At 41.2% G+C, this 26,114-nt stretch overlaps 5 protein-coding genes and 1 long non-coding RNA gene across 10 annotated transcripts; 4 read left to right on the forward strand and 2 right to left on the reverse strand.

The window, feature by feature from the left end:
- The first annotated feature begins 582 nt into the window (after nt 1–582).
- Nucleotides 583–2,212, forward strand: LOC108028321 (peroxisomal membrane protein PEX16). Its single transcript, XM_017100054.3, has 2 exons — nt 583–793; nt 853–2,212. The coding sequence occupies exons 1-2, from the start codon at nt 682–684 to the stop codon at nt 1,776–1,778; spliced, it is 1,038 nt and encodes a 345-aa protein (XP_016955543.1). The 5' UTR covers nt 583–681; the 3' UTR covers nt 1,779–2,212.
- LOC108028320 (serine/threonine-protein kinase PITSLRE) lies at nt 2,003–7,639 on the reverse strand. 4 transcript variants are annotated; one of them, XM_017100052.3, is made up of 4 exons: nt 7,540–7,639; nt 7,280–7,479; nt 2,877–5,145; nt 2,003–2,815 (listed from the first exon to the last, which is right to left on the reverse strand). In XM_017100052.3, exons 2-4 carry the CDS (start codon nt 7,342–7,344, stop codon nt 2,282–2,284), a joined length of 2,868 nt encoding a protein of 955 aa, XP_016955541.1. In that variant the 5' UTR covers nt 7,345–7,479; nt 7,540–7,639; the 3' UTR covers nt 2,003–2,281. The 4 variants fall into 4 exon arrangements, 3 of the variants coding, with proteins under 3 accessions (XP_016955541.1, XP_016955542.1, XP_050741720.1); XM_017100053.3 differs by adding an exon at nt 6,000–6,390 and having other exon boundaries at nt 7,280–7,630; XM_050885763.1 differs by having other exon boundaries at nt 7,280–7,630.
- Nucleotides 7,640–8,052: 413 nt separating this feature from the next.
- Nucleotides 8,053–9,010, forward strand: LOC108028324 (distal membrane-arm assembly complex protein 2). The gene has a single exon (XM_017100056.3). It carries the CDS (start codon nt 8,089–8,091, stop codon nt 8,944–8,946), a length of 858 nt encoding a protein of 285 aa, XP_016955545.1. The 5' UTR covers nt 8,053–8,088; the 3' UTR covers nt 8,947–9,010.
- A 93-nt stretch (nt 9,011–9,103) lies between these two features.
- On the reverse strand, nt 9,104–9,660 carry LOC108028325 (coiled-coil-helix-coiled-coil-helix domain-containing protein 7). The gene is made up of 3 exons (XM_017100057.3): nt 9,502–9,660; nt 9,342–9,440; nt 9,104–9,286 (listed from the first exon to the last, which is right to left on the reverse strand). The coding sequence occupies exons 1-3, from the start codon at nt 9,544–9,546 to the stop codon at nt 9,173–9,175; spliced, it is 258 nt and encodes an 85-aa protein (XP_016955546.1). The 5' UTR covers nt 9,547–9,660; the 3' UTR covers nt 9,104–9,172.
- LOC108028322 (vacuolar protein sorting-associated protein 26C) lies at nt 9,649–11,073 on the forward strand. The gene is made up of 3 exons (XM_017100055.3): nt 9,649–9,766; nt 9,821–10,589; nt 10,759–11,073. The coding sequence occupies exons 1-3, from the start codon at nt 9,707–9,709 to the stop codon at nt 10,878–10,880; spliced, it is 951 nt and encodes a 316-aa protein (XP_016955544.1). The 5' UTR covers nt 9,649–9,706; the 3' UTR covers nt 10,881–11,073.
- An 8,637-nt stretch (nt 11,074–19,710) lies between these two features.
- Nucleotides 19,711–25,030, forward strand: LOC127010788 (uncharacterized). Of its 2 annotated transcripts, XR_007763588.1 has the most exons (4): nt 19,711–19,902; nt 19,962–20,088; nt 24,511–24,659; nt 24,710–25,030. It is a non-coding gene; the product is annotated as an uncharacterized LOC127010788 (long non-coding RNA). The 2 variants fall into 2 exon arrangements; XR_007763587.1 differs by having other exon boundaries at nt 19,711–20,088.
- Nucleotides 25,031–26,114: the final 1,084 nt, after the last annotated feature.

Consider the following 26,114-nt stretch of genomic DNA (forward strand, 5'->3'; position numbering starts at 1 on the left):
GCCACCAAAATCTTGACGCGGTAGGGATTTTCTTCAAAAGACGGTGTGAGGTGTGGAGTATTTGTGACGTCAAAGCTGGCGTTTGAGTGTATTCGTATTTAGTTTCGCCACAATTCGAGCACTAAATGTATTTATATTTTATATCTTAATTTGTATCCAATCAAATGCCTACGAAAAGTTGGTGGTAAAATACCCAAGCATAGTGCGTATGGTCGCTAGGATGGTGTCTGAATTTGAATTTGAATTTGAGGATTTTTTATATTTGAACCACCCACAGGTCGGATATCCTACAAGGCTGTGGTGACTGAGATTGCTTATATTCAGCTTATTGAGCATCACAATCGAGTCGTGCCTCGAAGGTTATTAACAAGGCAAAGCATCGGGTGCGGTTTAAACTGTGACTTCATTACATTGAAATGTGACATCGAAATCAATGCGTTTTAAAAAAACTATTAACTCTTTTAAGTGAACCGAATAAATGTTTTAAATTTTATTTGTTTTTAAGCTTTTTTAATTAAATAAACAAAAAACACCTTGCGCCACCTTCCCATTAATCGCATGAAATCACTAACGCCTCAAGAAGCCAGAAATCCACAGCTGCGCCGCCTGGATTTACCTGTAGGCAGACTTTCCTCACTTTTATTTGGTTTTCCGGGGAACGGGCGCTATTTTCCGGATATCATGGATACTCTAAAGGGCATGCTAAAGGCGTACGAGGCTTGGGTAGCCAAAAACCCGGACGTGGTGGGGGACTTCGAGACCACCGCCAAGTGGGTGTCCTACTTTATAGCAGGTAAAGTAAACTCGGTGTTTACATAGAGCCCAGAGAGCTAACCTTTGGCCGGAATCCAGGTCGCATATCCTCATCGAATGTCCTCAGCGAGCTGGTGTACACGCTGTCCAACATGCTGGTCTTCTACAACGATCGGATCATCGAGCGGGCACGTAATGCCCAGGAGAACTCGGTGATCCAGCTGCAATCGAAACTTTGCTACCGTCTAAAGGTCACGCTGACGACACTCGAGTACAGCGAGGTTTTCATCGAGATATCAGCCCGCCGGCTTTTCGGTCAATCCGGCAAGTGGCTGGTGATAGCGCTAATACAAGCCTTCAAGGCGGCCGGTCGATTCTTTATCTTGAAGCACTCCACCTCGGATATAATCACCTCGCCGCCCATTGCCTCCCTGAACCGCAGAGCTCTGGGCAAGCAGCGGAAATCGTCGTCGGCGGATGTGGTGGCCTCCTCCTCTGCGAACGATGTGCTGCAGTCCCAACACTCGATTACCTTCCAACTGAAGCGTTCCGGCCGTGTGATTCGCAAAGTTGAGGGTGCTCCTCCGCTGCAGTATCGCGACTTCAAGCTCCACATAGACAACAATGAGGCGGCAAAGACGCAGATACCAAGGAAACTGCTTCAAGCCGAGTACCTGTATATTTCAAAGCCCCTCATCCACCTGGCCGCCATGGGATTGTTTGGCCAGAGGAGCTGGAAGCAGTACATGGTGGCCCTATCCATCGATCTGTACAGCATACACCTGTACCGACAGCACCGCGACCTCATGTCCAAGCAGCAGAAGCTGGAGTTGAGCAGGCGTTGCATCAACATCCTGTACTTCCTGGTCCGATCGCCGTTCTACGACAGCTTCACTAAATCTCGACTGGAGCGCGTCCTGGACTTTGTGGCCACCAGTGTGCCCATTGCAAAGGTGGTGGCCGGACCCCTGAAAGACTACATTCCCACGTGGCAAAGCACTTACTTCTATCTGTGGTCCACTTAGCCAGTCCCCAGATAGAGCTGAAGTATTTACCCTAGGCTAAGTTGTAAAGTTACAGGTGTGGAAGGATTGGGAGTGTGCAGAGGGGGTTCCGATTTTTGCGGAGCGGAGAGTAATTCCTTGTGTAACTAAAGTATAAACGAGATTACTTGACACAAAATTGAAAAAATTTCCAAAATAAAATATTACTTTTTCTCTTAAAAACACGTTCAATTTTTGGGAAAATGTAAATTCTAAAGCTCTTTAAAACACAATATTTCTTTCCGCTCCCAAGAATTTCGAGTTGTTACACATTCCTTAAGTTGACCCATCCAATTTGTGGGACTGCCTCTATTTAAATGAAAAATTCCGTTCCATCACATTTGTTTTGTATGGCTTTTTAAATTATATATGGAACAATATTTTTACACATACAATTAAACGAAATTTTTGTCTTACGTCTCTAACTATACATAACAATTAATAGTAATCGTAATTGGCTAAAACACACAGAATCCGACTCCGAATCAGAACTTCAGACTGAATCCCGGTCCCATGGCCAGCTGACGTTGCGTTAGCCCAGCGTTTAGAACGAATCCCGTGCTGGCCGACGGTCCACCAGCTCCGTGGCTCTTCTTGTTCCCGGTGATAATCCCGGATGAAAGCTTGTTTCCCGGACCCACGGCGATGGGCTCGTCGCGGCCCAGTTGCTTGAACTGAGAGCCACCAGACGGCGGTTTGGGCGACGAGGCTTGAGCCTTTCGCGCTCCCAGTTCGCTCTTGGCTGGCCAGGTGGGAAACATGGAGGGATCGATGGGCAGTGGCAGCTCCTTGAAGTAGCCGTGCTTCAGGGCCGCGTCGGCCGTCAGTCTTTGTTTCGGATCGTACGTCAGAAGGCCCTGCAGCAAAGACAATCCCATGTCGGAGGTCTTCTCCTGGAAGTGCTTGCGCAGCTGGGATACGGGATACTCTGTAAACTGAGAGTTCTGCGACATCATGTTCTTCACGGCGGGAAGCTCGGTATAGCCGGGCCAGATCTTCTCGTTGGGGGTGCCCAATTCCTGAAAAAATTGAAAAGAATATGGTTAAAAAAGGTTTTTTTTAGTATAGATAACAGCATACCTTAAAGATCCTGTTGAGCTCATCAATCTCTGATTTGCCCGGAAACAGCGGCAACATCTGCAGGAATTCGGCAAAAATGCAGCCTACCGACCAGACATCGATAGGCGTGGAGTATACGGGCGAGCAGAGGAGCAGCTCGGGTGCCCGGTACCACAGAGTAACCACCAGCGAAGTGTACTTTTTGATTGGCGATCCGTACTCTCTGGCCAATCCAAAGTCGCCCACTTTGAGTATGCCCTTGTGGGACAACAGAAGGTTGGAGGTCTTCAGGTCACGATGCAATATCCAGTTGTCATGGAGGTGGGCCACCGCCTTCAGAAGCTGCTGCGTCAGGCACTTCACTTCTCCGGGAAAGAAGCTCTGCTTACGATTCTTCATCGTTTCCATCAGAGATTTAAGATCGTGCTCCACATAGTCCATAACAATAAAGATCTTGTCCATGTTGGAACCGACCACAATCTCGCGAACGGTTACAATATTGGGATGCTGGCCCTTGAGAAGAGTGTTGATCTCCCTGAGGGACGTGATGGGAAAGCCTTCCTTTTCCTTCTCCATCTTAAGCCGCTTGAGGGCCACAATCTCGTTGGTCCTTTTGTCCTTGGCACGATATACCACGCCGTAGGTGCCCTCTTCGATGCGATTGAGGCACTGGAATTCCTCAACGGAACGGCAGCCCTGCACGCCGGGATAGTAGTTGGGCAGGGGAACGCCCTTGTCGTCGCATGGAACCTGTTCCTCCAGCGACTTCTGTGCCTTTTCCTTAAGTTTCTCGTCCAGCTTCTCCTCCGCCTGCTGTTGCGTCATTCCACGTTCCTCGCTGCGTGTGCTGCTGCTGGGTGAGGCAGCTGCTGCGGCATCCCGCCTTTCCTCCTCATCCTCCAGACTGCTTTGACTCCGGGACCGAGATCTGGAGCGACTGCTACGGCTAGACTGGGAGCTGCTCTTGGAGCTGACAGAGCGAGATCGCTGGCGCTGCTTGGGGGACTTATAGAGTTCACCCACGCTCAGTGGACTGTCGGGCAAGGGCAAATCCTCGTCGTCATCCTCCTCTTGCGGCTTGGGTTTGATCTTGCTCTTCTTTTTGCTGGCGTAGCTTTCTTCGCTGCCCGATTCTGTGGCGCTCTCTGCGCTGTCTTCTTCTTGATCCTCCTCGTTGGAGTCGCTCTCTTCGCTTTCCTCATCCTCATCATCCCTGATGACCTCGATCTCCTCTTCCCGCCGCTTCTTGTGTTTGATCTCTTTCTCGTAGCTGTCTGGCTTGGACTTCCGCTTGACTTGAATGTTCAGGCCAGCTGTTACGCTTGCTGCCACTGCCGTTGGACTCAATGCACCACTGTGCTCGTTCCGCTCGCGCAGCAACTCCCGGCGAGCCTCTAGTTCCTCACGGGCCGTCTGCTTTCGCTGGCGACTGTCGCGTTCGGCGGCGAGTAGTTTGTCTCTGCGAGCCATCAACTCCAGGTCCTCGTTCATCTTTCTTCGGCTGACCTCCACCTCCTCGCGCCACTTGCTGCGATGCGACTTGTGCTGGTGCTGATGTTGGTGCTCCACCTCGGGACTGTCCAGCAGCTCAATGACGCGTTCGTGGCGGTTTTGCTTGTGGCTACTTCGGCCAGTTCGCTCCCGCTCCTTGCGACTGCCCTCGCGTCGCTCGCTCCGTTCTCCACGATGCTCGTAGTTCTCCTCCGTTTCGTAGTCCTTAACGTAGTTATGTCGCTTTTTTAGCAGCCTGGAACGCAGATCCTGCTCCAAGCTCTCCGCATCCTTGCTCTCCGCGTATTTACTACCGCGTCGCGGTGGCTCCTCCATGGGATAGTCGCCGTGCCGACTGCTCGAGTGATAGCCCGACGGATAGGAATGGTAATCGCCACGAGGAGCAGCCCTGGCTCCGGCTAAATGCTGGTGATGATGATGGTGGTGGGCAGCATAGCTGGGAGCCGGCGGCAGGGGCTGCTGCTGTTGTTGCGGCGGCTGCGGGTAGTGGTAGGCGTGGCCCAGGTGGTGCTTCTGATATGCCGCAGCCACATTGCTGGCCCTTTCGCGATGATGATGGTGGTAGTGCTCCTCTCGGTTCCGGTACTCATAGCGATGATCACGTTCCGGTCCTAGTCCGCCGGCACCGCCCACATCCTCCCGCTCCTTGTGGCGTCGACGTTCGCGGGAATGTTTCTTCTTTTCACGCCTGGAACCAGAACCCGATTCCCGACTGGCCTGCGGTGGTTGTATGTACAGAGCATCGGCGTCCGCCTCGTGCTCATCGTCCTCTCCTCGGCTAAAAGTAAGAGAGAAATTCAAAAATTATGGTGTCATGCTTTATGTGGTGTCCCATCTGCTGATGATTCTGGACCGATGCCTGACGATGGCCCAAGTTGACCCTCGACCCAGTTGACCAGGCGCTGCTCTGACCATGTTGCGTGTCGCTGGTAGCAGGTTGCACGTTGCTTCAGTCGGTGTTGCGGATTACATTTTACACTTGCCCTTGGAGGCCTTTGAAAACTCGAGTCCACGCTAGCTCTGGAATTCTTTCGAGATTAGATACAGAAACTTTGGTGCAGTACATATGCGAATTATTAGGTGTTTATTTGAGGCAATCGGTTCGGAGATGCTTCGATAGGTGGGTGGTACTCTTATCCCGTATCCAAGCAGCAACGAGGGCTATTAGGTGGGTCGATTTAGGGACTCATAAGCAAAGTTGGATGTCATGGAGACAATAGCATATCTACAAGTTTAAGGCTTAACTTAGGAATTTTAAGAATTAATTAAGAAGTACTCGTTTTACTTTATTTCACTTCACTAGAACTTATGAGTTCTTTTGATGAAGAGTATAAATTAGTTATCGGAAAATTAAAATAATCGTCCCACCATTGAGTGCTATCAAATGGAGTACTTACCTGATACCGGATCCCGTGATTATTCCATGGAGCTCGGAGCTCCGAAACTTCCAAGGGCTGTAAAATGCAAACACTTACACGACTGACTGCGCAACCTGCTGGGAATGGGAGTTATCTTTTGAGATACAGAGAGACACGAAAGACATTGAGACAGGACTTGGAAAGAGGCATTAGCAAAGATAGTACAATATTGAGTGTGTTTGAATCAATTGAGTTACAGATTATTACAATTTACCGCCAGCAGCACATGAGAGATCGGATCGATGGATCGATCTGTTCGGAGCTTAGCTTATCGGACCTCGTTTCCGATTCCGAATCCGATTATCGGGTGTTTGGTACACGGTTCTCGGTTCTCGGAACACATATTATTAGCCAGCGGCGGGTCAAGCGAGATTAGTGTGGGTTGGCTTGAGAAGATTCGGTCCCATCTGCCGTTGACACTGCAGGTGCACAGTTTTAAACTCGAATTTAGCACATTGCTTGCACATTTTTCTTTCGTTTTCATTTATGTTTTTTATAATAGATTTGTTGGTTTTTTTTTTTTTACTTTTTTATTATGATTATTATTAGGTATTGTTGTTGGCCATCGCGCGCCTCGGTCATGGGACAAGTACACACTTTTTGGCCTATTTGCAACGAAAAAATTCAAGTCAATTAAACGGTTCAATAAATTTAATAGGTTTTTTAATCGTCATAAATTGGTTTTGTTTTCTTTTGGTATTTTTGTTATTATTAACAAGGAGAGCAAAGAAGCGCGAAGGGATGTTGGGGATGATATAAATATGTATATTTTGGGGCGAATGTTCTTTGTACAAACGCAAATTTCGTTTCAAGATTTCAGAATTAGCATGTACGATTCGTTACAGTCAACAGATAAAGATGGTGGGGGGAAAATTGTCCACCCACTGCATACACACACAAATGCAACAGTTATTGGTACGAGTGCGCCGAAATCATTGACCGAAAATATTCATTACTTGTGAGTCATATTGGGTTTTTAAGCCTTCAAAAGAGCTCTTAAAAACGATTATTTTGGGACCCAGCTATCATCTTATTGTTGTTGAAGTAAATTATATATAGGAATTATTATCTTAATATGTAATGAACGCGAGATAAAAAAAAATCAAATTTTGTTTAGGAGTTTTTATTACATTTTCAAGGAATATGTTAAAAGGATAATAAAGAAGTTTTAGTTCTAAAAATCAGCTTTTAATTTATATAACTCATAAAAGTATTTTTTTAACGAACCTTAGAACTCAATTAAATTTACTTCTTAAAAAACACATCATTTTTTGACCCTATCACCACTATTTTTGCGAGCGCAGCTATATGTGTGGGGCGGGAAGCGTCAACGGCGGGTTTCCGCTAAAAATCTGTCTAGATTCCCGCCGCGATGCCAGCCCTCGTGTGTATATGTACGCCTCTTTGTGTGTGTATGCAGCAACAATTTTCCATGAATCGCATATTGAGAACCGAATGTCTGAGTTTTCCCAGGAGCCCAGGAACAATACACACCTGTGATAATGCCCATCGTTGGGGCTCCGCAGCTGTCCGTCCTCGCTGCCAGACGAATTGACCATTTTTCAGCCCGCCGTTCGCAGTTTTGTCGCCAATTAAAGAGCCAATTGCACGGGTTGCCCTTGCCCAGTGATTCACGTAATTTTCGGCAGGAAAGTGCGGCGCTCGCCTCGCTGCCGTGGGTTTCAATCGTTCGGCTGGCGGTTGATCAGCATTTAAGTGATTTAGCTTGGTTTTTTCGGTGGTATCTCACGCACTTCAGCCAAAGACGTCTGCGTTCTTTTTTTTCTCTTTTTGTGTGGTGGAAATGTGAAATTCAGCGTTTGACAGCACGCAAAAGCAAAATGGCGTCGCATCGGCTTGGGGCTGCCAACTCGGCGGGAAAGTCAGTTCTAACAGCTGGTGCGTCAGCTGTTGAGATGCCACCTGCGTATTAAATTTGAATCACGCACGAATTCGAATGTTTTTGAAAGTGCCCAAGGAATTGAAAGGATTTGACGATTAAATCACAGGAAGTTTCGGAAATGTGAGTAAAAAGCATTGAAAATTGATTATAAGTAAAATTCAATATATATCAATTCATAGCTTAGTACCGTTTTTGAAGTTATTAACAAACAAAAAAAGGTCCTGCCCAAGGAAAATAGCATTATTTTTTCAATCATGTTTCCAAAGCCCTGCTATAATTAAGTAATTTGGAAATTACAAATTTTAAAAATCACGTCGTGAGTCACGCGGTAGTTCATGTAACGTGCGCATCTCTAGCTCGACTGCCCTCAGAAATTTACTTTTAAAATCATATCTTAGGCATGTTGCAGAGCCTCTCGCGTGGATTTCGCTCCCTAGGGCGCTGTGGCAGCCGGATGGCCTCCACCCTGCCCACAAATCAGGCGCAGCCGGGCGAGGAGGTGGAGGTCAGTGCGACGGTGAAGAGGATTCGCGCGGAATTGGCCGCGGACAAGCAGAAACTTAAGTGGCGGACTCCCATTGGCGACCGACCGGAGGATTGGAGCAGCAAGCTAAAGCTGTTCGCCAACGCCGAGCAGACCTCCGATTTCATTGTGATGATGCAGAAGCCCATCGATCTGAGTCCCAGGAACCTAAGGCAGTGGTGGGACAATCGGGAGGAGCGGATCGAGCGGCACATGCAGCAGTTTGTCCCGGAAAGGCATAAGATTCTGGGCGCCGAACTGGCTGCGGCACATTTCATCCTCTACCGCGGTGGAGCCGCCAAGTTCCTCAACGATTCCCGCTGGCATCGAGCCACCGAGGACGGTGAATTCAACCTGCCCAATAAGTTTGATCCCCGCTACAAGGTGGAGGCCTTGAGGTGTGACAACATGGTCCTCTACTACGAGGGACTGGAGAATCTGCGCTGTCTGGATTCCCTCAAGTTTCTGTCCTTCCACAACGTCAAAACCTTCGACGACTGGTGTCTGGACAGGATCTCGGGTGGAGGCTTCCCGCATCTGGAAGTGCTCGACCTTTCGGGCACAGAAATCACCACCAATGGACTGTCCTGTTTGTATCGCCTGCCGCAGCTTAAGTTACTAATCCTCGATGATCCCAAGGAGACTCTGGAGTTGGAATTGGCGACGGCCATGCTGGAGGAGTCTATGCCGGCTCTAAAAATTGTGGGCGCTGATGTTATTCACAGCCAAGTCTAACTTTGTTAAATGCATATACGACATTTATAGGATTTTTAAATTAAATTATATAAAAATATTATCAGATTTTGAATATCTTGATATGTGGGATGTTAATAAAATCCAGTTGGTTTGTTTTTAAGAGCTTAAGAACTATTGCCTTTATAGAGGTTCTTAATCATTGTGAAAGTTCTGGCAATTTATGTATAACTAGTTTATATACAGAGTTTTTAAACAGGTGAATACATCAGCTTTGTTGAGGTTTTCCTTTCATGTATTCAGCTTTTATAGCGTCGCGTTCCTCCAAAGGCGGCAAATAAGGAGCTATTCCCTTGGCTCTCCTTTCGCTTTTTACTTTGTTCTAGTGTAAAACAAATGTTAGTTCACACCGAATCTACTTTAATTGAAGAACTCACCCAGAACTCCTTGCAATTATTATAATTGGCAAAATAAACTTCGCACTTGTCGCGATCAAAGTTGTTTTTGTTGAGGCATTTGAACGATAGCTCTTGTTCCTGTGATTTTTTAGAAACAAGCATTATCAAACATTATTTTTTTGTAAATAAATAAACAAACCTTTAGGCAGGGATTGTCCCGCTCTGCATTAAGATTGCGAGGCATTTGTAATTAAATAAAAATATTCAAATGGAACTTATATAAAAATGCTATTGTTTTCGTTTTTGGCATGGGGACTGTCCACTCGCTGGACAGCTGGGGCCAGGGCTGCCAGATCGGCCCAGGATAAATCAGCTGTTTGATTTGTTTTCGTTTGCTGATTAAAATGGGTTCGTTACTCTTTGATATTAAATTAAAGAGAGAGAACAAGGTTTACCATGAAAATGTAAGATGTCAAGACGGCTTAGAGTGTTTCTTAATGGTATCTAATATCCCCCAGGACATGCTGTTGGGCTGCGTGCAGTTTCAGTGCTCGCAGGAGACGAAACACGAAGGTATAACACTGTATCTGGAGGGAATTGTTAATCTGCAACTGAGTGCCAAGACGGTGGGCCTATTCGACGCCTTCTACAACTCGGTGAAACCCATTAATCTGCTGCAGAACAGCCTGGAGTTATCTGCCCCCGGAAAGCTGAGCGCCGGTCGCTCGGAGTTCCATTTCGAACTTCCCTTGGTGTGCAGAAAGGAACCGCGCATTCTTTATGAAACCTATCACGGTGTTTTCATCAACGTTAATTACCAGCTCAATTGCACTCTGAAGCGCAATTTTCTGGGCAAGTCCATGACCAGAGTCCAACAGTTCTGCGTTCAGTACAAGCCGGCGCCATTGGGTGAGGATTCCCTGAACGCTGTGCCCTTCAGCTTGAGCCCGGACTCGCTGCAGAAGAATGCCAGCGCCAAGGAGAGATTGTCGATGCCGAGGTTCCTGGTCACAGGACGTCTGGATCGAAGGGAATCCTGTGTGACCACCCCGATTACCGGCAGCATTACGGTTCAGCACACGGAGGCGGCCATCAAGTCCATTGAAATGCAACTGGTACGCGTGGAAACCTGCGGATGCGATGAGGGATATTCCAAGGATGCCACCGAAATCCAGACCATTCAAATAGCCGATGGCAATGTGCTGCCAAAGCTGGAGCTTCCCATCTATATGGTCCTGCCCAGGTTGTTCACCTGCCCCACGCTGCTCACCAAGAATTTCAAGATAGGTAAGAAATGCCAAATTATAAGCTTATAAGTGCACACATATCAAGATTTTATATTTTTCAATGTGCATTGTTACTGAGTTTTGAAATAGTCTTTAGCTTTTTCCTACATTTCTTTTAAGTTTTAAATTAGTTTTTTCCTTTTTATATCCCTTGCTTTTCTCTTTCGTAGAGTTTGAACTGAATCTGGTTGTGGTGTTTAAGGAGGACTACACTGTCAGTGAAAACTTCAAAATAGTCTTAAAACGCTCTGCGGGTCCCTTGCCAAGCAAAATGACTACTGCAGGACGTTAAACGAAAGATCTATCAAATATGGCAGCTATTTTTGAATATAAATAAATAAATAAAGCAACTCTTTTAGTTAAATATATAATTGTTAAGATGTATCTCAGAAATATTGTATAGTTTAACACCTTTAATTTTAAAAAATCTATTCAAAGGTAACTGTTTATACTTATAAAGAAATAAATAAATTTACTATACCCAATCCCAAAGCATTGTTGTCCCTTAGGAAAATGAATTCGAACATGTATTATATGATTAGTATGAGTTGAAAACCAACGTACAAAATATAAAAGGTCTCTCAACTTAAAAAATCCCACGTTGGGGTGTTTTTTTTCTGTTCTGGGTGAATTCCAATTTAGACTAGTTTTATCGCAAGCCACTTTTTAAGGACCCTTTACTAGAAATATTTAGTGTCCTGCTGTTTTATGTTGCGTGAAGCGTTTGATAAGTGTCGTAAAATAAAATTGCTTTTGTAATTTGAGGCATGCGGTGCGAAAGTTGTTCAAAATTTCGGTGACACTGCGGTTGTGAAATGTAAGTGGACAGCCGTACCACTTTTCAAGTGCGAAATTCAACCACCCACATGCACTTTCGTTTGGTTTTCGAGCGGAAAAAGAAATAATAATTGAAATAAATAAATTTCTAAACTAGAATAATGATTTTATGAATGGAAATAAAAAAAAATTGTATTTAATATAACAAGCTTATTAAAATGTATGAATAATTTCAGAAAAAAGTAATGTTTTATTTAAAATTTTCGTGTAGTTTTTTATTTGTCTGCGTATATTAAAATAAAAATAACGAATAAAGTATAATCGTCTTTATATGTGTATTTCGTTTTCTTTGAAAGTGATCGATTTGAAGCTGCTTAACTTGACAAATTTTAATCAACTTCTCGAAGGAGTCGTTACTGCTCGTAAACAAGCGTATCGATTACATTTTCCGTGCCTCATTATTTCCTTTGTTTACCTGCGATTTGCTTTCAATCAGAGTCCATGTGTGATTGATGCCAAGTGGGGGAAATCGATTTCCTCCACGAACTGGATATTTCTGCTGCGCTTCATCTTGGCCACTTCGCCCACCTGTTTTCCCGTATTCTGTTCCATCTTCGTTATTATCTTTCAATTTACCACACAGCTGGCTAAACAAAAAAAAGGGAACAGTAAAATGGGGAACCCCAGTATCTTTTTATTTTAATTCTGCTCCATATTGTCCTCTCTGATTCGATCCTTCTCTTCTATACCGAGACAAATACTAGTTGAGTAACATGGTCTTGACAGTTTGTAAGTAAGGGTATATACAAAATATAAAGAATAATAACGCAAATCTATAAAATATATAAATCTCTTTTTAAAATAGATATTCTCAGTGCTCACTTACCAATTAGCGAGCTGAATTTACTGTGATATCCCTAGCATACTTTACAGCTGCCTCGCTGCTTTTTCCCTTGAAGCTCCTCGTTGCCGCTTTCTTCTTATTTCACTTTGTTTTTACTTTCTCCTCCGACTTCCGTGTTGCCGGTAAGTGCATATCAATTTCCTGCTCTCCCCTGCAATGCATTGAATATTTTTTAAATCTTTAATAAGCTGATACGGCTTTTCTTGCCGCTGCTGCTGTCATACACACATAATGCACTTCTTTTTATGTGTGTTTTTCCTTCATATACATATGTATTCTCGAGTACGGTGGACTCTCACGAAAATACATTTTTAAAAATGCCTTTAAGCTGATTTTCTTTTGAATATATTATAGTAGATATTAAAATGTATCTTCTATAATATATTTATTCTAAAATAAATTAAAAAAATAAACAAATTTTGAAGCTTTGTACAATTTAAAGCGAGGATGTCTGTTTATTTTTCCAGCCGTTTATTGCCTTTTAAAGACTTAAAACGTTAAATGTTGATTTACAAAATTAATGAACGGGTTGTAAACAGTTTATTTAAAGCATTTCGGAGGCTTAAAATTCCTTTTATTTTGTTTTTTTTGCGTTAAATGTTTAATCTGTATTTGCTTGCAAATAACAATTAAAATTGCATTAAGTACACAACTTTTCGTATATACCCAGACTTTTGTTTATTTTATGAACAATTGTCGCTTTCCTAATTGATTGGACGCAATTTTTATTTGGCACCGAAACGAAGCCATTTATTTTAATTAAACAAAGTCAAAGGAAGCAAGATTTTTGGCAACCACTGTAGGTGCTGATATAAATTACTTAGCATGAAATTTCCCTACGCTCCTTCCTTGCTTTTCTCCTCTGTCTGCTTTTATTGGACGGGGGCTACGAATCGGCCAGCTCCTTAGCATCCGATATACAAATACATACATATATAAGCCACGGGAAGAACAGGAGGCAAGTTTCAAGTTCACTAAATTATGTACATACGTACTGGTGTGTGCGAGTGTGTCTAAACAAACACATATATTCACCCGACTCGACTCGACTTTTCCTTGACGGCCCGAACTTTTTACCATAAAGAACGTGGCACAGACACCCACCGCCATATTCACTTGAATGTATTTATTTAAGCCAAATAAAAAGGAATGGAATGGAAAGTGTCCCGGAAAATGTGGGCCTGTTGAATCTTATATGTGCACATTTATGTTGCTTATGTTGCTCCCACACTTTCAGGAAACTCGACGGGAAAATCAATGTAGCAAAAATAGTTTATAAAAGGGCGTATAATATAATGTTTAACATTACAATAATGTTCTTCCAGCTGACTTCGTTTCTTTTCGAGCATAAGAAAATTATCATTCAATTTTGTAAATGTGCAGATTTATTATTAGGAACTTTAGATAAATGCACTTCGAGTTTACTACATCACAGAATTATTTTATTTATTATTGCAGTTTTTGTTTAAGAAAGTTTCTATTTATTCTTGTAAATACCCTTGCTTTCCTATCTTGGGTGTTTCAACTTGATTTACTTTTTGAATAAAGTTGCCACAACATTCCCTGAGGCGTATTTTCCCCAACCTTGTGTTTTTCAAATTCCTAAGAAACTTTCACTAACAAATAGTGCTTGTTCTTGCTAAACAGCTTTCAATTTCGATCCCTTCCCCGCACGTTTCCTGATTTTTCCAGTGTGCTAAAAACTGTTGCTTTCCCAGTCTCGTTTTTCCTTTGCCTCCTTTGAAGCTTATGTGTGTGAAGGCTTCGAGGACTGACAACGTGGAGGCAAGAACACATTGAGCTAAGTCTACCTCATCTTCAAGGAAAAACCACCCAAACACCCGAAACCATCTGAAACCACCCAAAACCATCTGAAACCACCAAACCCAGCCAGCCACAGGCAGATGCCTTCAATTTGGCAGTTTGCCGTGTCGCCAAATGCAGGAAACTAGGAAAAGTTTTCCCCCAAGCCTATTTATTTCTACCCGATACTAGAAGAGTAAATGGGTATATTGTATCGTTGAAAAGTAAGTATGAGGTATTTGAAAGAGCGGAAAATACCGGGTATCTTAAGGTCGGTGAATATTTTCACAGCCCTCTTTCCAGCTCTTGGGTCTTCCTTTCCAAGAACCTTTTACATAGAGTGCAGAGAAAACAAGTATTTAAGTGTTTTGAAAGTTATTCTATCATTTGAATTTTAAAGTAAGGCACAAAAATAAATATATTTATGTTATATATTTTGTAATGAATTCCATCATAAATACTTTATTAAAATAAACATACGGTCAAGCTTAAATAATAATACTACAAAGTAAAAAAAAAGATGATTGGTATATGATTAAAGTTTAATTATTCTAATTATTTCTTAAATTATATGTATGTATATATATGTTCAGTAACAACTTTTTTTAAGTGTGGAAAAAATGGTTTGCAAAAGAGTAGAGGCCTTGATGTTTTCATATTCGTACTGGTATTGGTATTGGCTGCAACTTTTGGGCATTCGTAAATTCACTTTCGACAGGCACAAACTTTTCACGCCAACTGTTGCCAAACATTGCTGACTTGTACGCATTTTCGATTGCTATTCGCTTGCCTATTGTCCTGATGCCCAGAAAATTTCAATGCCACCATCTGGAGTTTTCAGCAGGAGATTTTAAGTTCTTGTTCTTGTTTTTTGAGAAAAGTGTAGCCGTCACGTCGTGTAATTGATTTAAAATTAGCACATTGCTTTGAAAATTTAGACTGTTTACATGTGCCTGGGGACAGCTGCTCTCGTGATGCTTCTGCTTCTTTGGATTCAGCTCTATCCACACACTTGAATTAATTTCTAGTTAAAATATGCGTAAAATATTAGTAAACTATTTTTTCAAAAAGCAAATCCCATTTTATAAAATATTAAGGTCTAATTATATCATTTTTTTAAAATATTGATAAATGCTTTACTAAATATGTTGAACTTTTTTTCATACTCCCAAAAATAGATTTTGTTGTTTAATGTTTTTTTGAAATTTTAAACATTTAATGGTTTTATTTGAATTATGTCATTACAAGACTAAATTCTAAGAACTACAGTTCCTGTAATTTAAGTAATTCGTATTCATACTCATGTTCAAGAATTTTTCTGAGTGTAAAGCTATTTGCTATCTCTATGTTTTCGCCATTTCCGTCTCACTTTCTCTCCCTATCCCTCGCTTGTGTAAGTGGGTGTTTCCCAGTGTGAGTTTATGCATGTTTAATGAACATGAATCCACGAGCCACCAGGGCAGCTCTGTAATCGCATTTCAATATGCTGCACCACCAGTGTAAACTGAAAAAAAAAAAAAGTGGGTTGAGCTCAGAGTTTACTATCCAAAAAACAAAAAAAACGGGGGAAGGGTCGAAAAAATATAAAAAATAGAAAGAAAGGAAGGGCTCAAACCGGTTACCGTGTCTTCCTTTCTCCAGTTGCAAGCGGCAATTTAGTTTGCAGGGCAAACTTTTCATAGCCGCTCTGACCCGTAAACGAGGTCAGTGCAAAAAACATTTTGAAAAATTCATACGCAAACGTATTTTCAGCTGCACCGGCGACTGGCAACACACAGGTGCCAATGGCAGCACCACGAGGATTTGAATCGGAATCAGGAGCAGTATCCCATCCAGCAACAGTAACCGACTCGCCGGGGCAGCGGGAAAGCCGGAAAAGCGGGAAAAGCGAGTGAACGGTCGTGCGAAAGGAAAACTTTTTAATGGCCAGCACAGTCACACCGTACCATGCACACTTAATGGCACTCTTGCAGGCCAGTGTAATTCTTAGTCGCCCATGGGGCTCAAAGTCTTTCCCAGTTCTCCCAGTTTCGGCGCAAAGTGAAACGTTTTGCTTTTTATTAGTTGGCAAACATGAAATATAATGGAAAAGAACTTGCTTTTTACACTAAATTAAATGTGAATCAACATGTCTTTGGGGATAACCAAATGAACTTTTTGCTGGGTGTGCAAGTTGGCCTGAAAACGGGGTTATGGTAATTAATTTTTTCACCTTTCTGGGTAAATTAAGTCTGTCATCAAGAGAAAATTTATATAGGTAATATCAGAACTTTTTAAACTCTTTGTAACAAATATTTGGAATAGCAAATTAAGATGATAATACGTATAGCAAAGAAAACGTTTGGTTTAAAGATAAATTGGATTTTTAAAGTAGGGTTAAAATATCAATACTAAAAGCCTTAAGCGATATCTAAAAATGTGTGTTTTCTAACGTTAGAAAAAAGTAGATCATGTTTATCAACCAAATTTATTAAGGCTTTTCCTACTTTTCTTTACCTAATGAGCACGACCAGCCTTAGCAGATTGTAATCGTTATGTTATCAACTTGACTTTAGCATTTCCACTTTTTAATCACTATGACGGGGCTAATTGCTTGCCCAAGAAACCAAAAAAACGGAAACTCTTCATCTTAACATAAAGTGAAACATTTTCCGGCCTTCCGTTTGAGCTTTTCCGGGGAATACAACTTAACACGGGCCCCGGGTGTAATTGTTGGACGATGTTCGTAACCCACGGGCTCTATGAGTAATTAGGGTCGGGGATTAGTTCAGTCGCCTCCGCTTCAATAAATTTTGGCCGTTGGCCGGCCAAAGGCAAAGTGAACCGGGCTCCGGGCGATGGTTATTTAAGGCTCAGCCCGGGTCACAAGGTGTTCCGCCTTAAAATGGCCCAAAAACGTGGGAATGCGAAGGAAAGGTACTGAAAGAAAAATGTAGATACAAAATGCAACATAACTTTATACTAATTAGAAGCGTTAAAATAGGCTATTTATAAATTGTTGTTTTAATAAAATATGCGTTAAGAGTATCAAAAGTAATCTTTTTAAAAAATATATTTTCACCAAATAAAGATTATTAAAAATATAATATTATTGTTTTGCATTTATCAATCAATCAACAAAATTAAAATATTTTAATTATAATAACGCAGGCCATCTATATTTAACATATTAGAACTAATAAGAAACATATTGATGTCGCTTAGTATTTATTCATAACGGATATCTGCTTGTAAGTAGAGGTATTAAATCTAGAAAATGTAAACTCAATTATAAAGCGTTGTTTGAAGTTCAATCGCTTCGAGCCTTGACTTTCGCGCAGTGCAGGATCAGGGGAAGTGCCCTCTCACATTATGCCATCTAGCGTCCGCTGACGGTGATGTATGTACGTGTTTCGGCTTTGCTTCCGTGATAATTTTCAAACTTTTTGCACCAATTATGTGCACGGCAGCGCGATATTCTCTTAGCCATCTCGGCCGTGTTGGTGTGCGGGTGTGTGGGTGCTGGCCTTTTTGTGCCTTTAGTTTATGCTCATTACGTGAGTGCTGAGCGCAGCAGACTCACAAATTGTTGTACAAGAAATTGCCGCCGCTGGCGTTACACGAAAATACCTACATACAAAAACAGAGGCGCATACATCTGCGCCAAAGGACCCCCGGTATATAGGTCTATACATAGATTGCTTGCTTGAATGCAAAATCCTCGAATTTAATTTTCACGCAAATTACCGGCCATCGAAAATGAGACGTGTCCATGGGGCGTATGCGCGTTATGCAGTTGACCAGTTTACAAAGGAGACGCTCGCCCACTTAAACTATAAGCGATTGAAGGCTGTTATTTAAATAAATACCATAAGTGGCAAGCGGCCATCATTAAAGCTGGGACTTTTTTAATTAAATGCAGGTTAAGAGGAAATTGCGCTCACGGGGCGTATGCGCAATATTTAATTGAGCGATTTGTAGCTCTTAAGCTAGAAGTTATTTAATTCTTAATTAAGTGGTACTTACCTGAAAAGCAGAAATATGCCTTGCAAATATGTATTTAAGCCTTAAGATTGAAGTCCCCCCAGGCGTATGCGCAATATTTAGTTGACAAATTTTCCACTCTATTAAATGTGCACGAATATGGTATAGCCATTTATTTATGATCACAGAAAAGCAATTAAATTGTAAGCAGTTGATTAAATTCAAATAAATTTGGCACACAAATTGAGGCGTGTCCCCGTGGCGTATGAGCGATATTTGAACGACCAAACTGTGGGCAATTTAAATCACAATTTTAAGTGCCTGATAAAAGCGATTTGACTACTGGCTAAATCTAACAATATTTATTCAACGTTTAGTATTCATAATTTCCCTCTTCACAACTCATAAATCAAGGCTTAAATCTGATTTTGAAGACTTAAGAACTTAAGCCTTAAAACCCAATTCCAACTAAAATGAGGGCCGGTGGGTCTGCCACGCCCACCGAATAAGTTATTTTCCACTGCAAGCGCACGGCTTTAGTTTGCCACACAGTTTTCCCTTTTGTTTGTTCCGATTCGGGGGCAAACAGAAAATAACAAAGAATATAAGAGAATATCAACTGCAGCTTTAAGGGGCTAAAACTTCTGGGCAAGCCTTCCAGCCTCCAGCTGTCTATTTTGGCAAAGGCGAAAAGTGGAAGAGGAATGGGTCTTTTTATTTTACTCAAGTACCGTGTCGTTAGTTTTAACCTCCACTTAAACAAAAAAATATTTTAAGAGAAGAATGTTCCTTTTTTAAATATTTAAATGGTAGCTACTGGTCTTCTCAGTGTTTTGTTTCTCTTTCCGTATAATTTTTATTTATAAATAAAATAGATAGTTATAATAAAATTATATTATTTTTAAATGATAATGTAATTTAACATACATTTTAAAATTATTATAAGGAATTAAGTTCAGTAATTGTTCAGTATTTTAGAAGAAGTTGTAAGAATTTTAAAATTTTATTTACTAACCCTTTTATTTCCAGTATCTTAAATTTTATTTTATGTTCTTATAGTTTTAGCTACAATAAATAAAAAACCCCAAAAACTATAAAATATATTATAAAATATTAATTTTTGATTTTTTGGTTCAATTTGAATACATTAGGTTTTTATTTTAAGTGTTGGAAAATTTGCTAAGGCCGAATTATTTTAATGAAAGTAAGTTTTCTTAGCTCTTAAAACTTTAGAACAGAACATTTGAACTTGCGTAAAATGTTCCGTATTTACAAAAATAATTGGGCAATACTCTTTGTTGATTTACTAGTTAGTGTTAGTTTTAGGGAAAATGCTCAACAATTTTCATTCGAGTGTGGGAAAAGTAGGCAGGGAAAAGTGCATAAAGTCTCGAGCGAAGCACGCTGGCTGTTGGCAGGAAAGTTTCCGCTGCATTTTCATTGGAAATCCCAGCGAAAATTCAAACTCAAATTCAGAGCCATGCCCAAAACCGGGGCTAAACGTCTCGTAGCCGATGCCGGAGTAGAGCTGCCCGGGCTGAGGATACATTTTGTTTGTTTACGTTTACTTTGAAATTGTAAATGGATTAGCCGCACTCCGAGGCGCGCCAAGCCTGACAAATTGAATTTGTTAGACTCGAGTGAAGTTTTTGGCAAACTTTTGCGTGCATGGTTGGATATTGGACGTGGCCGGAGTGTCGGAGTGCCGTGCCGCCGGCAGGCAGCCATTGCCCATAAACCTCGAAACAAAACTTTGCCCGGCCGTCGAGTGTTGCGAAATAAATGGCCCGCCGTAGGTGACGACCAGAGCTAAAGGTTTTCCTCCCCCGCCCCGAAACTATTTCCCCATTTCCGAGTCATCAATAAGGTGATACTTTAAAGGGGAATCGCCAGCAACAAATGTCGGATTAACCCTAAACTTAACAGCCATCGAAAGTGAACAAATGATCGGCAACCAGGGCTAGATGGGTATGCTGAAAGCCAGTTCAAGGAATTTCCTCTGGGAGGAATTTCCCAGACGGTAATCTATTCTCGACAGAGAGTCATCAATAAGGTAATAATTGAAGCATCATCGAGAACAACCGACTTAACCAGCTTAAAGAGCTCCACTTACTTAGTTAAACTTCTTAGCTTTCACAGCAGGTGTTTAATATTATGCTTACTACTAAAATAAGTAGCTCACTTGTCAGAATCTATCGAATTCCCCCTGAGGCTAACGAGTTAAGTACAATAAATTATATCCAACATTATCCGTTTTCAATTGTGCAACTTCAACTGTTGCTGCTGGCCAAATCCCAATTTAAGTACGAAAGTGGTTAGGCTAATTGAATCGGTTCGGCGCCGTCGAGCCAAAGTGAATGGGCCCCAGCGAAATGTAATGCATGTAATCCCGCCCTTAATAGAAAACCCTTTGGCCAGAACTTCTGCCGGGGCCAGCCTAAAATGTTGTCTACCCCTTGGCATTTCCCTCTGTTGGCCCTGCTCGTCATTTACATTATTATGATGAGATGCAAATCTCGTTAAAGGACACTTCAGGCCCGCCCCCCGCCTCCCATATAGACTACACTTCAATATGTGTGCCATATGCCCCTCTATATCTTGGCAGCCACATCCACATGGTTTTCGCCCCGATTTTGTCCCTCTTCCCCAATTTCCCCTTCCCCGTATCTGTGTGTTATTCTTATGCAAATTACATTTCCTGTGTTTGAGCTACAGCTTGTAGCTACATGTGTATGCGTGAGCCAAACACTTCCACCGAGAAAAATAGGATCCTTGAATTTTCTGCCAATCAGGAATCGATTTTAGATGGCTGCAGAAAGCCTTGAACTCTTTTTCAGCTAAATTAAAATCAAAAATTCTTTTAAAAACACGCTTTAAATATAATAGCATTTTTCTTGGCAACTAAAAAATTAGTTTGGTTTGCCATATGCCACTTTTTCGACTTTGTACTAATTAAATTAATTCAATTAATTAAAAAACGTACATTTATGTTTAAATCGCCAAAAAATTGTACAAAATTCATGTAGTCAAAAATTAGGCAAGTGTTTTTTTAATAAAATATATTCGAACAAAGTGCACTTTTTTTTTGAAATTTGTGAAAAATTCCTTGTGGTGTACATGGACGCCCTGGAATATTTTGCATACTCACATATAGCTAAAAAATATTCTACAATTCTTTTGTAAAAGTCAACAGCAGACGGACGGAGCGCTCATAAATGTTTTTGCTTGTCAGCTCGCCCCCTCCCTTTCACTCGCTGTCTGGCCGTCCCTTTCCCTCATTTGCATCTGTCTATCCGTTTTACATTTCCATCTCTGTCTGTCGCCTGTCGCTGTCTTCCTCCCTGGCCATATGACATATTTGTTGCTGCTGACTTTGCTTAGTATCTTATTTGCATTTGTAAACTTTAGTGTGCCATTTTGTTCATTTGTTTTTTTCGCTTTATTGTCCTACTGATTTTGCATTTTATATCCCCCGCATACGTGCACACATTTATTTTATTTATTTGAAACTCATTAGCTCTTAAGGGGATTTTTCCACCGAGGATTTTCCTCCGTTTTCGGGGGCACAAATCAAATGCAGCATCAGCACATTATTCACTGGCATGTGAAATGTTGCAAAGGTATAACGAACATTTGGTCGGGCTTGGTTTGTTAATTTTCCAAAGCTCAATCATATACAATTTACATTTTGGGAACTGGTGCAGAGAGGCTTTCGTACTGATTGATGTGCTGAATTGAAATCAGAAGTCGACAGCTTAATTTATGGATAATTAAAGTAGTGTTCGTTAGTCTACGGTTAAATGGTATTTGAATAGTTAACCCATGCATGAAGAGGTGATGGAAATTGCGTTGCATATATTTGGGGCCTAAATTAAATTGGGATTGATCTGTTTTGGCCTCTTAATGAATATTAAATGATGGGTGTCGTGTGGGAAATAAATATTTGTTTAAGTGCAATCTTGTTATTAATTTATAAATAAAAGAAGACCAAATAACAATAAATATTAGAAATTAGGCGGTTGTTCATCTTTTTAAGAAATAAAATCTTGAAATATTTTTCAAATATAACTAACGGATTGCCAATCTTTTCTAATCGCCCTAAAAGGGCACCAAAGATTCGCCTTCTCCTTAGTCTAACTACCCCTCTCTATTCGAAAGCACTTTCCATTGTGGTTCCTATTTTTTGGGTTTTGGTCCTGGTTATTGGCCACCAGACTGCACGTCTGACAATTGGAAAATTGGAAGTTAAAACCATTAAATAAATGAGTGTCACACGGCGGGGCGGGTGAAAGCGGGGAGTGCGACACAATCACATTTCAGTTGATGCTGGTGCCGAATGCTATTTGGGGTATTTTTATCTCTTTCGATTTACCCAGTCATTCAAGGGGCTGCCGAAGGGAAAGGGGCGGCGGCTAACCACTTTGATTCGCCCTCGATGGAAAGGCAAAACATCAGCAGACCGAGCAGACGGAGAGCCCTGTTTGAAAGTCAACAGTTTTAACCTAATCACAGAGGATTTTATTGCCGCCTCACACAAATCGATGCGAGCGGATTCGGATGTGGATGCGAGTACGGATGCGGATGCGGATGCGGAAGGAGTGGGAATGGGAATGGGAAACGGAAACGCAACGGAGCCGAAGGTCCTTGGCAACCGTTTTGAGGGCGGACCGCAGGATCTGCCGGGGAATCATTAGGTTGCTGCGTAAGAATTTTCCGGGTGCGTTAAGTGCCCCCTAAAAGGACCTTTTGGGCTTTTCGGGTCCACTATAAAAATAGGTATGCCACTATTTGGCCAATAAACTGTTCAGCTCCGGGGTATTCTTGGTTAAAGCTAGAATTAAACTACCAAAGACTTCTATATTGCTGAAATGTTATTAGACAATCTTTAAATCGGGAATAGACCTGAAGAGAAAGAGTTTTAAAGTAAACTTTGTTCTTTCACCACGGTACTTGATTGATGGTTTTTGTATCATCTTACCAGAGGAGATAAATAAAGATGCGTCATTAAATATATTTGTATCTTTTGATGGTCACTTTGTGTATAATTTCCCTTGTGTTAACGACATGCATTTTTCTCAGTGTGGGTATAGAGTCTCACATTCAGCGCGGGCGGGCCGTTGAGCCCGGCCCTAAATGTTATTTATCTCTAGATTAAATGGATTTGTGTGCAAAATTGTCTATTTAACTGGGGCCAGGAGGCAGCTTTAGCATTTGCCTCGTCATCAGCACTGGCATCGGCCTTTGGTATCGGAATCAACAGCACTTTCTATGCTCGACGGTGGCAGGAACTTCATTGTTTGAACTTTTCACCGAATACGTGGGCGTTTGATTGAGTTTCAACAAGGGTCGCCTTGTCCTTGTGCCCCGGGCGGAGATTTCTGAAAAGCCCGACCCACTCGGTCACTTTCCCTATTTTCTCTTACCCCTTTTCGCCCCTTATCGACCTATTCAGCTTCTATTGTCAATTAGAACTGACAAGTGGCTGTCTATATGGGTGAAAGTTTTCGAGAGTATTTCCTTTAACGGCCTTGGTTGACAAACGCATTCAATGGGTTAACCGGATGCCAGTATCCTTCTCCGTAGTGATGGTGTGCAGTACATGTGTAGCTATATTTAAATAAAAAGGATATTTTATCTTAAACACCATTTAGGTGTTGAAAAACATTACAATTCCTTAAACCATTGTTTTCCTTTTGATATCACTTGATATCGTTCTTCTTACCTTAAAAATACGTACAGCATATATGCCATCTCTGATGGCAAGCCACTTAATGTTTATTGGCCCAAAAATGGAAAAATATTGAACACGTCTTGTTGAATAGTTGTTTATTCATTCTTTTACATTCATAGCTTCTTGTTTTACAACTCTTTATTTATGTTCGTTAGCTGAAGAGTGGGTGAGGTAAATTTAGGTTTTTACTTAAAAATTCGAATTACTTTTCCGAAAACCCCAAAATCTTTTCCTGCAGACATATGTTCACGATTTCGCGGGTGCGCAAAGTATTTTTGGGGCATTTTTTATCGTCAAAGTTCAATGGTCTTCTTGGTAAATGTTGGCGCCTAGATACGTGAGTTTTTCTGGCAATTCTTGCGGGATTGTCCCACAAGAGGTCACAAATGCGATAAATTTTTCAGCGTACCGCCAGTTCCGCCATATGCGGACATTTTATGGGTCGGCTTCTTTCAGCATTTCTTTGCTTTGTTAGTCAACACTGGCAGAGTCCAGAATGAAGATTTGAAGATTCCATTCACCATTTCTTTTTTACACTAACAGAAAAAAGGAGTTTGTTTGTATTAACCCAATATATGTTTTCTCTAAAATTGGTTTGCAACATTGTCTACGTACTAGAAAATCAAAGATTTGTCCTTATTAGGAATACTATATTTTATTTCAAATTGATTTATAACTTTTCAATGATGATTGATCTCCAAAGTTTTTTTCCTTTATAAAATATTATACCATACTTTTTTTTAGTTTTATTTTACAGTTTAATCGAACTTTGGTTTTTCGCGAGTGCAATTTTCCCGCTCAATGCAGCAGCCAAACAATGGCTGCCTTAGGAAGAAGCTCAGCTTTCGGCCAGATGCAGTGGACCAGCAAACAGACAATGGCCCAAAAAAAAGGTCAGAAGAAGAAACCCAATTCAAAATAATAGTCTAATAAACTTACTTAGCGTGCGCGCAGCTGATTAGCCTGCCCGGCTTTCCCGGCTTTCCACTCTCTTATGGCAACTGCGTTGGAGATTTCCCCTCTTCTTCTCTTGTGATTGTTGTTGGTGCTGGCGTCCGCTTTCCACTGCTCATCTTAAAGCCAATTTCCCGCCCTCGCACTCCAGCTGCGGGAAAATTTTATTATTGCGCTTCTGCAGCTGGCCGGCAACAAAAACGTTCGCCGCGGTCGTTTGCTTAATGCGCCGCGTGCCTTGCGCCCCGGTCCGATCCGCCAGATACAAACGGCTATAGCTGGTAGATATAGCTATGGCTTTAGGATGAGGATGGCCGTGACGATGGCCTCTCTGTGCTTATGGCCGAGAAATGCTTTCTTTATGTATTAATAGTACTTTCACTCCCTTTAGCACTCGAAAGTCGGGCTAAGGATGGCAGCGTGATTGGAGCTTAATGCCTTATGAGCCCTGAAGTTTGACTTAATGGCTGATGGCAGCGACTCATAAACTATTAATTGAGGTGGCAAAATGTTGAAAGTTGTGCCTTCATTTAAAAGAAGCATGTAGCTCTAGTATTATAACTACATAACTAAAATGAGTAAACATATCTTAAGCATATAAAAATATTAAAAATACAATTGAATTAAAATTTAAGTTTCTTAACAATAAAAAACGATACGTTCTCCATTAAATTCGAATTTCTTGTTGCCTTAGGCTCATTGATATGAAATTATATTCGTGATTGTCAATCAATATGTCCGAAAGAAGCTTTTAATTAAATGCAAGTGTCATGCCAATAATGAAACCTTGCTTACGACGAATTCTGGGAAAAACATTGCGTTTTAAAAATATGCACAAATTGAGTTAAAACCTGAATTATTTACTCAAAGCAAAGGGGCTTTTCATTCGGCTGACAGTCTATTTAAAATCGATTTTAATCTGATTTAGAATAGCTCTAAAAGCAGAAATACTGTTAAAAGAGCTTTGAAATAAAATTCACACTATACTGACGAAAAATTCGCAATAAAATGCGATTGATTCAAACTAATCAAAGTGTCGTTAAAAATATTTGCATAGCCATGAGAGGAAGAAACTTGATTTTAGTAAATAAACAATTCATTGCGGCATGATGTGATTTATTTGTTTTTCTGTTTTATTTTGCCACGCAAAAATGTATCTTTGTGGAAATAGAAATAGAGTGAAAGAATGTTAAATGATTATAAAGTGTCTACCAAATTGGAATGTAAAATATAGACTTTTTGTATGCGCTGAAATGCAATACCTAATTACATTTTTTAGGAAATAAAAATTATTGAAATAGTTTAAAATAAGAATGCAATTTCAAACCAATTGGAATGTAAAATATAATTTATGTATATGCTGAAATAAAAAACATAGAAAACAGGGGTAAGGA

This window comes from Drosophila biarmipes, chromosome 3L (genome assembly GCF_025231255.1).
Source record: "Drosophila biarmipes strain raj3 chromosome 3L, RU_DBia_V1.1, whole genome shotgun sequence".
Taxonomy (NCBI): domain Eukaryota; kingdom Metazoa; phylum Arthropoda; class Insecta; order Diptera; family Drosophilidae; genus Drosophila; species Drosophila biarmipes.